This window comes from Mandrillus leucophaeus, unplaced genomic scaffold (genome assembly GCF_000951045.1).
Source record: "Mandrillus leucophaeus isolate KB7577 unplaced genomic scaffold, Mleu.le_1.0 Scaffold367, whole genome shotgun sequence".
NCBI lineage: Eukaryota > Metazoa > Chordata > Mammalia > Primates > Cercopithecidae > Mandrillus > Mandrillus leucophaeus.
In genome coordinates, this window is record NW_012103887.1 from 1,064,263 (window position 1) to 1,076,066 (window position 11,804).

The 11,804-nt window shown below is 39.5% G+C and overlaps 1 protein-coding gene across 1 annotated transcript in view; it reads left to right on the forward strand.

Annotated features, from left to right (window-relative positions):
• EXO1 (exonuclease 1) overlaps nt 1–4,933 on the forward strand; it is a 62,593-nt gene extending 57,660 nt beyond the window's left edge. The window contains exon 15 of the mRNA XM_011990034.1: nt 4,653–4,933. Within this exon, the coding sequence (XP_011845424.1) occupies nt 4,653–4,788 (136 nt within the window). The 3' untranslated portion in view covers nt 4,789–4,933. The remainder of the gene's footprint in view (nt 1–4,652) is intronic.
• Nucleotides 4,934–11,804: the final 6,871 nt, after the last annotated feature.

The following is an 11,804-nucleotide window of genomic DNA, read 5'->3' on the forward strand; positions in this document are numbered from 1 at the left end:
GATTCATTTTGTTCTCTGTTCCTTTACAAAAGAGAGAACTTTTAAATTTTACGCCAGGTTTACTGTTACCTGTTAAAATAATTCATGATGACTTCTGTAATAGACGTTTATAAACAGCACATTTTTACCATTGCTTATGGGTTATTTTGTTCTTATGTATAAAGAATAGTTTGACCGGTCGCAATGGCTCATGCCTGTAATCTCAGCACTTTGGGAGGCCGAGGCGGGTGGATCACGAGGTCAGGAGATCAAGACCATCCTGGCTGACACAGGGAAACCCCGTCTCTACTAAAAATATAAAAAAATAGCTGGGCATGGTGGCAGGCGCCTGTAGTCCCAGCTACTCAGGAGACTGAGGCAAAAGAATGGCGTGAACCTGGGAATTGGAGGTTGCAGTGAGCTGAGATCGCGCCACTGCACTCCAGACTGGGCAACAGAGCGACACTCCATCTCAATAAATAAGAATAGTTTGAAATTAAAGTGAGTTGCTTTAACAAAATGGCCTTAAAATGGGTGTTTAATCTTCAGGTTCCTGGGCTATATAAATCCAGTTCTGCAGACTCTCTTTCTACAACCAAGATCAAACCTCTAGGACCTGCCAGAGCCAGTGGGCTGAGCAAGAAGCCAGCAAGCATCCAGAAGAGAAAGCATCATAATGCCGAGAACAAGCCGGGATTACAGATCAAACTCAATGAGCTCTGGAAAAACTTTGGATTTAAAAAGTGAGTTGCCTTGTTTCTTATTCTGAAACAAGATAAACTGTTATTTTCTGTAATTTCCATCCCTTTCTCCCAACTCTTTCTAGTTTCGTATGAGTCAAGTTTTGTTTCTCTCACTATAAAATAATTATTTTTCTCTCTTCCCTTTAACTGATTCTTTATACTTAATTTCAATTTCTATACCTTCTTTTCATAAAAAGACGGCAAACTGAAAAAAAAACAGTTTTCAGTCTGGTTTTGGGGGCTCTCTGATGTTAAGCAAATTGCTTTCCTAGGCCTTAAGTCTCTTGCCTTCCTTTTTTTATATCTCAGGATTGTAAAGAGAAAAAAATTTAATTTAATTTTATTTTATTTTGTTTTGTTTTGAGACAGAGTTTCGCTCTTGTTACCCAGACTGGAATGCAATGGTGCAATCTCCGCTCACTACAACCTCCGCCTCCCAAGTAGCTGGGATTACAGGCGTGCACCACCGTGCCCGGCTAATTTTGTATTTTTAGTAGACACAGGGTTTCTCCATGTTGGTCAGGCTGGTCTCGAACTCCCAACCTCAGGTGATCTGCCCGCCTCGGCCTCTCAAAGTGCCGAGATTACAGGCATGAACCACTGCACCTGGCTGAAAATAAGATTTTTAAAGAAGGGGTAGAAGTACAGTGCTATATCATACTTCTCTAATTTATCAATCTTAAAACGGGGAGACTCATTGGATTTATATGATGAATTTGCCAGATTTGCAGTGTATGTGGCCAGCACTGCTTTAAAAGAATTCATCCTCTATATAGTTAAATTTTTGTTAACCATAATACTTCCTTCTGTTAGACCACAAAATTAGCTGCAGAGTAGCATTACCTTATAGCTATTTTCTCATTCTCAATAAAAGAAATGTGCTAAGTTTAATAAAAGATTTTTTTTAATTATATGGAATGATAGGATTAAACCTTACCTAATAGAAATATTGTCATAGATGAGGTGGTATGAGTAGGAAACACTTTGTGAATAAGTAAGTGCTAGACAATCGTTTCTTATTTTCCATTGTGCAAAGTCTAGGATTAAACCATATGACAGCAGTTTTCAAACGTTTTATTTTCAGGAATGCTTTATACTCTTAAAAATTATTAAAGGCCCCAAAACACTTTGGTTTATGTAGGTTATATTTGTCAACACTTACCCATCATAGAAATTGAAATGAACGTTTAAAAATATTAATTTTAAAATAACGATAAGCCTATTACATATGAATGTAGATGGTACATTTAAAAAATAAATAGCTATATTTTCCAAATCCCCCTAAAAGGTAAAAAAAAGTGGCACGGTTTTACATTTCATTTTGCAAATCTTTACTGTCTAGTTTGCAAATCTTTACTATCTGGCTTAATAGAACTCAGCTGGATTCTTATATCTGCTTCTACATTTGATCTGTTATGATTTGGTGTTTTGGTTGAGTGTATGAAGGAAATAGACATATTTGTAGTTAGAAAATATATATTTTGATAGCCCTTTTAGATAATGGTAAATTTTCTTCTCTGCTGTTATGTCTAAATTCAACAACTTGTAGTTTCTTAAGGTTAGTTGTAGTGTAGAATATGAAACCATATCGACTGACTTTTTGTACTCTGTTATATTACAGTCCACTGGTGTACCTTTCTTCTGTTGCCTAAGGTAGAATGGCACAATCATGGCTCGCTGTACCCTCGACCTCCTAAGCTCAAGCAGTCCTCCTGCCTCAGCCTCCTGAGTAGCTGGGACTACAGGCGTATGCCACCACCCCCAGTTAATTATTTAATTTTTTATTGCTGGTGTGAGCCACTTTGCCTGGCCTACACTGGTGCACTTTTAATGCATCCTTTACATGTAACATCATGAGTTGGTCATTTGGAAAATATTGGGTCATTGAGATGTACTTCCAAATATTGATATATTTTATTATACAATATAAGAAAAAAGTCACAATCAACGAAGCCTTTAACATTGGAAAACCATTGTGTGGCAGATATGTTTTCCAAAATTTTAATTTTCATTTGAAAGCTTGAATTTTATCATTAGCAACAAATACTGTTATTTATTTTTCTTTAAAGTAACAGACTCTCTTTGTTCATTTTATTTGTTTGTTTGTTTGTTTATTTATTTTGAGACAAAGTCTCTCTTTGTCACCCAGGCTGGAGTTCAGTGGCACAATCTCAGTTCACTGCAGCCTCCGCCTCCTGGGTTCAAGTGATTCACCTGTCTCAGCCTCCCAAGTAACTGGGATTACAGGCACCTGCCACCATGCCCTGCTAATTTTTAATTTTTTGTAGAGATCAGGTTTCGCTGTGTTGGCCAGGCTGGTTTCGAACTCCTGACCTCAAGTGATCCACCTGCTTGAGCCTCCCAAAGTGCTGGAATTACAGACATGAGCCAGCACGCCTGGCCCCTTTTTGTTCATTTTAGAGAAGTCCTGAATGACCTTAGTGTCACATGCTTTTACTTGATATAAACTATCATACTTCTATACACAATAGAAGTGTTGTGTTTGTGCTTTCCACTTTGCCACAGAATATTAAAAAGCATACCAAAAAATTAGCCGAGCGTGGTGGCATGTGCCTATCGTCCCAGCTTCTCAGGAGGCTGAAGTGGCAGAATTGCTTGAGCCCAGGAGGTGGAGGTTGCAGTGAGCTGAGATTGCGGCACTGCACTCTAGCCAGAGTGCAACAGAACGAGACCCTGTCTCAAAAAAATTTTAAAAAAAATTTGAAGTATACCAAAGGGTTGAGATGTAATGAAATTAGTGATTTTTACGGCTTCCATCAAGAACATTTTTGAGACTTTTCTTTAGCTGCAAGTGCACGGAGGTGGAGAATACAAATAGTCCTGGTATGACTTGTACAGTGTGATGCCACCGTCTTGATTGACACCGAGTTGTCAGCAGTTTCACTCAGTTCTGCTTTAGCAACATCCATTCAAGTGTCAGCACAGTGGAAAGGAGGAACAAAGTCTGAATATTGTAAGAATAGTTTTGATCTTGGAAACCTGTTGAAAGGATCTTGGGACTCTCCAGGGGTCATGGAACATGCTTTAAAAACTGTTGCTAGAGAGAAATTAAGGGTGCAACAGTATTCTTAAATACCTTTGAGAAAAAAAGACTTACTGGTGTTTAATTTTTGTTGACAGGAGATAGAATTACCTGTAATATCTTCATAACAGGATTAATTTTTATAGATAGCTTCCTTCCAGAAAAGAAAAAAGAAAAAACAACTGAGAGGAGAATAAAAGATAGGGCTTAGGCCGGGCACGGTGGCTCACGCCTGTAATCCCAGCACTTTGGGAGGCTGAGGCAGGCTGATCACTTGAGGTCAGGAGTATGAGACTAGCCTGACCAGCATGGTGAAACCCCATCTGTAGTAAAAATACAAAAATCAGCCAGACGTGGTGGTGCTGCCTGTAGTTCCAGCTACTCGGGCTGAGGCAAGATAATCGCTTGAACCCGGGAGGTGGAGGTTGCAGTGAGCCAAGATCGTGCCATTGCACTCCAGCCTGAATGACAGAGCAAGCCTGTCTCAAAAAAGAAAAAAAAAAAAAAAAAAGGTAGGGCTTCACCAGGGCTTAACCATTTGTTCCTGCTTCACTTATATTGGTTCTTAACCATACTTGAGAAGGGCACTAAGGAGAAAAGAATTAAAGTATTGGAATCATTCTGCCTTAGCTAATATATCGAGTGGTGGCCCAGCACCTACACTGAATGGTGATTTTGAAAGCAAGAAGAGGCACTAAGAAGTGAGACTCAGAAAGTATGGGGAGTGCTCACAGGAGAAGCTGATTGTGTTATATAATGAATTGAACGAAATTATACAGTACACGGTCTTATCCTCTTCATATTCCTCTATTTTGTCCAGGTAGACTATTTCTTCTCTCATAATCAGTACCCTAAAAATACCAAATTTATTTTATTGTATTTTGCAGAGATTCCGAAAAGCTTCCTTCTTGTAAGAAGCCCCTGTCCCCGGTCAGAGATAACATCCAACTAACTCCAGAAGCAGAAGAGGATATATTTAACAAACCTGAATGTGTGCGTGTTCAAAGAGCGATATTCCAGTAAATCAGACTGCTGCGATGCTTTTGCCTGCAAGAGAATCTGATCAATTTGAAGTCCCTGTTTGGGAATGAGGCACTTATCAGCCTGAAGAATTTTTTTTCATTCTGTGCCATTTTAAAAATAGAATACATTTTGTATATTAACTTTATAATTGGGTTGTGGTTTTTTTGCTCAGCTTTTTATATTTTTATAAGAAGCTAAATAGAAGAATAATTGTATCTCTGACAAGTTTTTAGAAGTTTTAATGTTAACTGGGAAAATCCCCTGGAGTTTATAAAAATCTACTCTAAATATTTCTGTAATGTTGTCAAGTAGAAAGATAGTAAATGGAGAAACTACAGTCCTAGAGGAAATCACTGTTTCTCCAGGCTTTAAAGTTTTCCACTTGCCTTTCCCATCTGTCCTTCAGGGTTGAATTGAAAATAAAGTTGAGATGGGAGGGGTAATTGGAAGGGTTAAAGATCATTACACAAATGAGACAGTGCTCTCTTATCCCTGAAGGTTTTGGTTGGATTATAGGTTGACACTGCAGGAAAATTTTCAGCATCATATGAAAGGAAGTACTTCTTATATCATTAATATTTTTAAACTTCAAAATAGCCTCAGTTTTAATATATATTTTTTGAAGTGTGGGCTAAAGCTTCCTTAACATATATTTAAAACTAGTCCGCTGAACGCTGCATAAGATACTAAATCTGCAAGGTCTGTGACACGTACTCTCTGCAAAGAAATGGGCAGATGCATGCAAAGAGAACCAGCTACTAACTGAGGAGCTGAAGTGACAGGAATTAAAGAATTTCTAAAAGTATTTGTGATACAGAGGATAAAGGAAAGAGCCAGAATATTTATATTTTTAAGTGAGACTCGGTAGAGGACTCTAGGAAAATGAGATCAGAGTGGAATAAAAGCTAACTAAAGCTATTACAAAATAAAAACTAAAACCCAAAAAGGCCCAATCTGAAAAAGACCTAATCCAAAGAACAAAAGCAGATTTGAATTCTCCATGCATGTTTCCTGTTATAAAACAAATTAGGAATGTGAATCAAACATTGTCTACAAATATTTATCCCCTCACTCACTAAAAATGCTACTTAAATGACAGAAAAGGAATAAGACAAATCCACAAGGATTAACAGAGTGGAAGAAGAGACATCAGGCAAGGAAACTGATGGATGAGTAGTAAGTGATTGAACAAAGAAATGATCATTGTCAGTGGCAGAAGACGAGAAGAGGTAAAAGTCTGATAAGCTTGACAAATGGAGACATGCAGATTCCTCTAAAGCCAGAGGTGCAGAGTAAGACTGGAAATAGGATTGGTTTTGGAAATCTTTAAAAATAGTGTGGGAGAAGGGGCAGATGGCAGCAGTGCCAGTTTCCAATCTCCAAATCACCATATAATAGCAACTGGATAGCAAAATAAAAATCCATGAGCAACGTAAGTGGGTGAAGATAGCCACAAGACCACAAGCTGGCATTGGCATCAGTTCAGGCGAAGCAGAGTGAGGAAATGGCATCTAATGACCTGAGGACAGTACAGCAGGCCAGGTTGAAAACAGCACTCAAGTGGGAGAGGCTTTGCCCATTTTGAAGGTGGGTGAGTCCAAGAGGCTTGTATTAAGGTCTGAAGGACTGAAGCAAACTAGCCCCTAGGAAGTATTAGAACTGACTCACTGAGTTCACCAAGGTTCTCGAAGTTTTAATGTTAACTGGGAAAATCCCCTGGAGTTTATAAAAATCTACTCTAAATATTTCTGTAATGTTGTCAAGTAGAAAGATAGTAAATGGAGAAACTACAGTCCTAGAGGAAATCACTGTTTCTCCAGGCTTTAAAGTTTTCCACTTGCCTTTCCCATCTGTCCTTCAGGGTTGAATTGAAAATAAAGTTGAGATGGGAGGGGTAATTGGAAGGGTTAAAGATCATTACACAAATGAGACAGTGCTCTCTTATCCCTGAAGGTTTTGGTTGGATTATAGGTTGACACTGAAGGAAAATTTTCAGCATCATATGAAAGGAAGTACTTCTTATATCATTAATATTTTTAAACTTCAAAATAGCCTCAGTTTTAATATATATTTTTTGAAGTGTGGGCTAAAGCTTCCTTAACATATATTTAAAACTAGTCCGCTGAACGCTGCATAAGATACTAAATCTGCAAGGTCTGTGACACGTACTCTCTGCAAAGAAATGGGCAGATGCATGCAAAGAGAACCAGCTACTAACTGAGGAGCTGAAGTGACAGGAATTAAAGAATTTCTAAAAGTATTTGTGATACAGAGGATAAAGGAAAGAGCCAGAATATTTATATTTTTAAGTGAGACTCGGTAGAGGACTCTAGGAAAATGAGATCAGAGTGGAATAAAAGCTAACTAAAGCTATTACAAAATAAAAACTAAAACCCAAAAAGGCCCAATCTGAAAAAGACCTAATCCAAAGAACAAAAGCAGATTTGAATTCTCCATGCATGTTTCCTGTTATAAAACAAATTAGGAATGTGAATCAAACATTGTCTACAAATATTTATCCCCTCACTCACTAAAAATGCTACTTAAATGACAGAAAAGGAATAAGACAAATCCACAAGGATTAACAGAGTGGAAGAAGAGACATCAGGCAAGGAAACTGATGGATGAGTAGTAAGTGATTGAACAAAGAAATGATCATTGTCAGTGGCAGAAGACGAGAAGAGGTAAAAGTCTGATAAGCTTGACAAATGGAGACATGCAGATTCCTCTAAAGCCAGAGGTGCAGAGTAAGACTGGAAATAGGATTGGTTTTGGAAATCTTTAAAAATAGTGTGGGAGAAGGGGCAGATGGCAGCAGTGCCAGTTTCCAATCTCCAAATCACCATATAATAGCAACTGGATAGCAAAATAAAAATCCATGAGCAACGTAAGTGGGTGAAGATAGCCACAAGACCACAAGCTGGCATTGGCATCAGTTCAGGCGAAGCAGAGTGAGGAAATGGCATCTAATGACCTGAGGACAGTACAGCAGGCCAGGTTGAAAACAGCACTCAAGTGGGAGAGGCTTTGCCCATTTTGAAGGTGGGTGAGTCCAAGAGGCTTGTATTAAGGTCTGAAGGACTGAAGCAAACTAGCCCCTAGGAAGTATTAGAACTGACTCACTGAGTTCACCAAGGTTCTCTTCCAGGACAGCGTTCCCCACAGAAGAGAAACTGCTGGGGGGAAGCCAAATCGAAGAAGAGAAAGATGAAGAGAAGGTCCAAATACAAGTAGAATAGGGAATCGTCAACCAAAATCTCTCAGCAGAATACTGGTTTTGAACACTTAAAAAGAAACTTAGAGAAGTTCCCATGATTCATGTTTCCTTCTCAAAGTTTAGGAAACAGAATTTTACTTAAAAAGAAACTAAGGAAAGTTTCTAGATGAATCTCATACAAAGTTATTTTAATGAAAAGAAAGAGTAGAGACGATTTCTGGACAATGAAGATGTATCAGGAAGATAGGTCCACAGAGCAGAGCAAAACTCGTTTGTTTAAAATGTGCTAAAAGATATTAGAAAGATGATATAAAATATGACAAATTTAGGATTACAAGAATCAGAAATAAGCTCAAGAAAACATTGTAAATAAAAACATCAGAGATGCAATATAAACACTATGGATAATGTCTTTTAAAAGAGGTAAAAATAAAAAGGAATAAAAAATCAATTTTTGTTTAATTAGAAAACGACAAAGAAGACCCAACATACAGATAATGGGAATTTGAAACAACAAAACCCTACAATTTTAGCAAATGTTTTATTTAAATATATAAAACAATATTTTAAAAGTGAACTCTGGTACCTAAGCAGCAGCTAACACCAAGACATAGATAATATACTTTAAAGGAAGAAAACTTTGGCTAGGCAAAACCAGGTGAAATGTAAGATGATGATCAGACTTTCTTCACAATTATACTTTATGCCTGAAGAAAATGGAGTGATCATTTTTGAATACCCAAAGAAAAATGTGAGCTGAGGTTTTCATATCTAATAAAATTGTAAGTATAAAAGGCTGGCACAAACATATCCAACACAGAAAAATTTGGGAAATGGGAAATGTCATTCCCTTAAGCGGTTTATCAGGAAGTTCAGAAAATGAGCTCCAGATAACCAAAATGACTAGAGAAATAGTGACAGACCGGTGGTGAGTAGTAAACGTATGTTGCTTATACACTTAAAACTAAGAGTTAAAGCATCGTATATAAAAGCATATGCAAAAACATTTGGTTTAGCTAGTGGTAGTCTGATATTTTGGGACTGTGTGTATACTGTGGAATAGAATAATTACTATTTATAGGATATTTGAAATCCTGTTTTCTTAAGAATCAGGGTCCTCTTTTTTTTTTTCAAGATGGAGTCTTGCTGTGTCGCAATCTCAGCTCACTACAACCTCCGCCTCTCAGGTTCAAGTGATTCTCCTGCCTCAGTCTCCCAAGTAGCTGGGATTACAGGTGTGTGCCACCACGCCCAGCTTCATTTTTGTATTTTTAGTAGAGATGGGGTTTCAATATGTTGGCCAGACTGGTCTCAACCTCAGGTGATCCACCCACCTCAGCCTCCCAGAGTGCTGGGATGGCAGGCATAAGCCACTGCACCCAGCCTAGAACCAGGGATTTTAATGTGAGAAAAAGGAGAAAGAGAATACAGAACATGTAATTTTTTTGGGGGGGGAGGGAATCCCATGGCTATGAATTTGAATTGGACATAGTGGTATAAATTCATGAATGTATATTGTATACATTTAGATACGTGTGAATACACACATTCATCAGTTTGTACCAGTATGTTCAATACAAAAACTATCAGGATATTTAGCACATCAGCTTGTGGTTTTAAAGTACCTTTTGCTTTTTTCATTAAAACGAGGATTTGGGGAAAATAGTCTGGCAGGAAATGTAAAAGATAAGCCTAGGATATCTTGTCACAACAAATAGAGGGGCTGGGTGTAGTGTGTCATGCCTGTAATCCCAGGACTTTGGGAGGCCAAGGTGGGTGGATCACCTGAGGTCAGGAGTTGGAGACCAGCCTGGACAACATGGTGAAACCCAGTCTACTAAAAATACAAAATTAGCCGAGAGTGGTGGTGCATGCCTGTAATCCCAGCTACCTGGGAGGCTGAAGCAGGAGACTTACTTGAAACCTGGAGGCGGAGGTTGTAGTGAGCCGAGATCGCACCATCGCACTCCAGCCTGGGCAACAAGACGAAGCTCGGTCTCAAAAATCCAAAACAAGGCCAGGCGCGGTGGCTCATGCCTGTAATCCCAGCACTTTGGGAGGCCGAGGCGAGCAGATCACGAGGTCAGGAGATCGAGGCCATCCTGGCTAACACGGTGAAACCCCGTATCTACTAAAAATACAAAAAACTTAGCCGGGCGTGGTGGCGAGTGCCTGTAGTCCCAGCTACTGGGGAGGCCCAGATAGGAGAACGGCGTGAACCCGGGAGGCGGAGCTTGCAGTGAGCCGAGATCGCGCCACTAACTCCAGCCTGGGCGAAAGAGCGAGACTCCGTCTCAAAAAAACAAAACAAAACAAAAATAGAGATTAACAATTTCCAAAAGATTCAAGAACCAGCTTAAAGGGGCCCCCACTGTGCAAATGTGGGAAACTTTGGTCTTCAAAGAAGATAATTGCAATTTATTAAAACCCATCATAAACATTAAGAATAATTGGTCACCTTGTAGGATGATGGAGTATTCATTGTCTTGAAAACTTGAAGCAAAAAAACCATTTTTCCTTCCTTTCCTCTATGAACAGTACAACTGGATAACTAAATGGCAGATGAAGGAACTATCTCTTTCTAGTGTTCTAATAATTAAGAAAAGATCATATCATTTTTCATTACCCAGTGGATCAATAAATTTGGATTTTGTACATCAATTGCTATAACATCACAAAAAGGCCGGGCACGGTGGCTCACACCTCCAATCCTACCACTTTGTGAGGTCAAGGTGGGAGGACTGCTTGATCTCAGGAGTTTGAGACCAGCTTGGGTAGCATACTGAGATCTCATCTCTACCAAAAAAAAAAAAAAAGTTTTAATTAGCCAGGCCTCCTGGCATGTGCCTGTATTCCCAGCTACTCCCATGGCTAAGATGGGAGGATCACTTAAGCCCACCAGATTGAGGCTGCAGCGAGCTGTGATTGTGCCACTGCACTCCAGCCTGGATGACATAGCAAGACCCTGTCTCAAAAAACAAGAAAAAAAAAAAGACAACCAGATATTTTATGCCTGCTAATGAAAGAACTCAATATCACCTATCACCTATTTTTGCTACAGAAATTAGAAATGAGTCCGATGATGCCTCTGGGTTCAGCTGCCTGCTACACTGCAGGAGATCCAGAGGACAGTGGAACGTGTTGAACTGAAGCATGAGTGTACAACTAGCAAAATTCAAACTTGGGAGGCGCAGGTGGGAGGATCTCTTGAGCCCAGGAGGTCAAGGCTGCAGTAAGCTGTGATTGCATCACTCAACTCCAAACCGGGTGATAGAGTGAGACCCTGTCTCAAAACAAAAACGAAACAAAGCAAAAAAACTCTAGTTAAATTCTTACTCTGTTATACAGAGGCCCCGTCTTCCTTCCATGCTGTGTCCCAGATAAGCCAGTGCTAGCATTGTGGCTGTCCTTGGGCCCTCCCATCTATCCTTAGAATTCAGGCTACTTTTGCCCTGCAGTCTTAACCCTCTAATGTTGTTTTTTGTTTGTTTGTTTGTTTTGAGATGGAGTCTCACTCTGTCACCTGGGCTGGAGTGCAGTGACATGATCTCAGCTCACTGCAACCTCTGACTCCCGGGCTCAACCTATTCTGCCTCAGCCTCCCAAGTAGCTGGGATTACAGGCGCCTGCCACTATGTCTGGCTGATCTTTGTATTTTTAGTAGAGACAGGGTTTCACTATGTTGACCAGGCTGCTCTTGAACTCCTTACCTCAAGTGATCTGCCCAACTCAGCCTCCCAAAGTGCTGAGATTACAGGCCACCACACCCAGACCAGCCCTCTAACGATTTAAAGGAAAG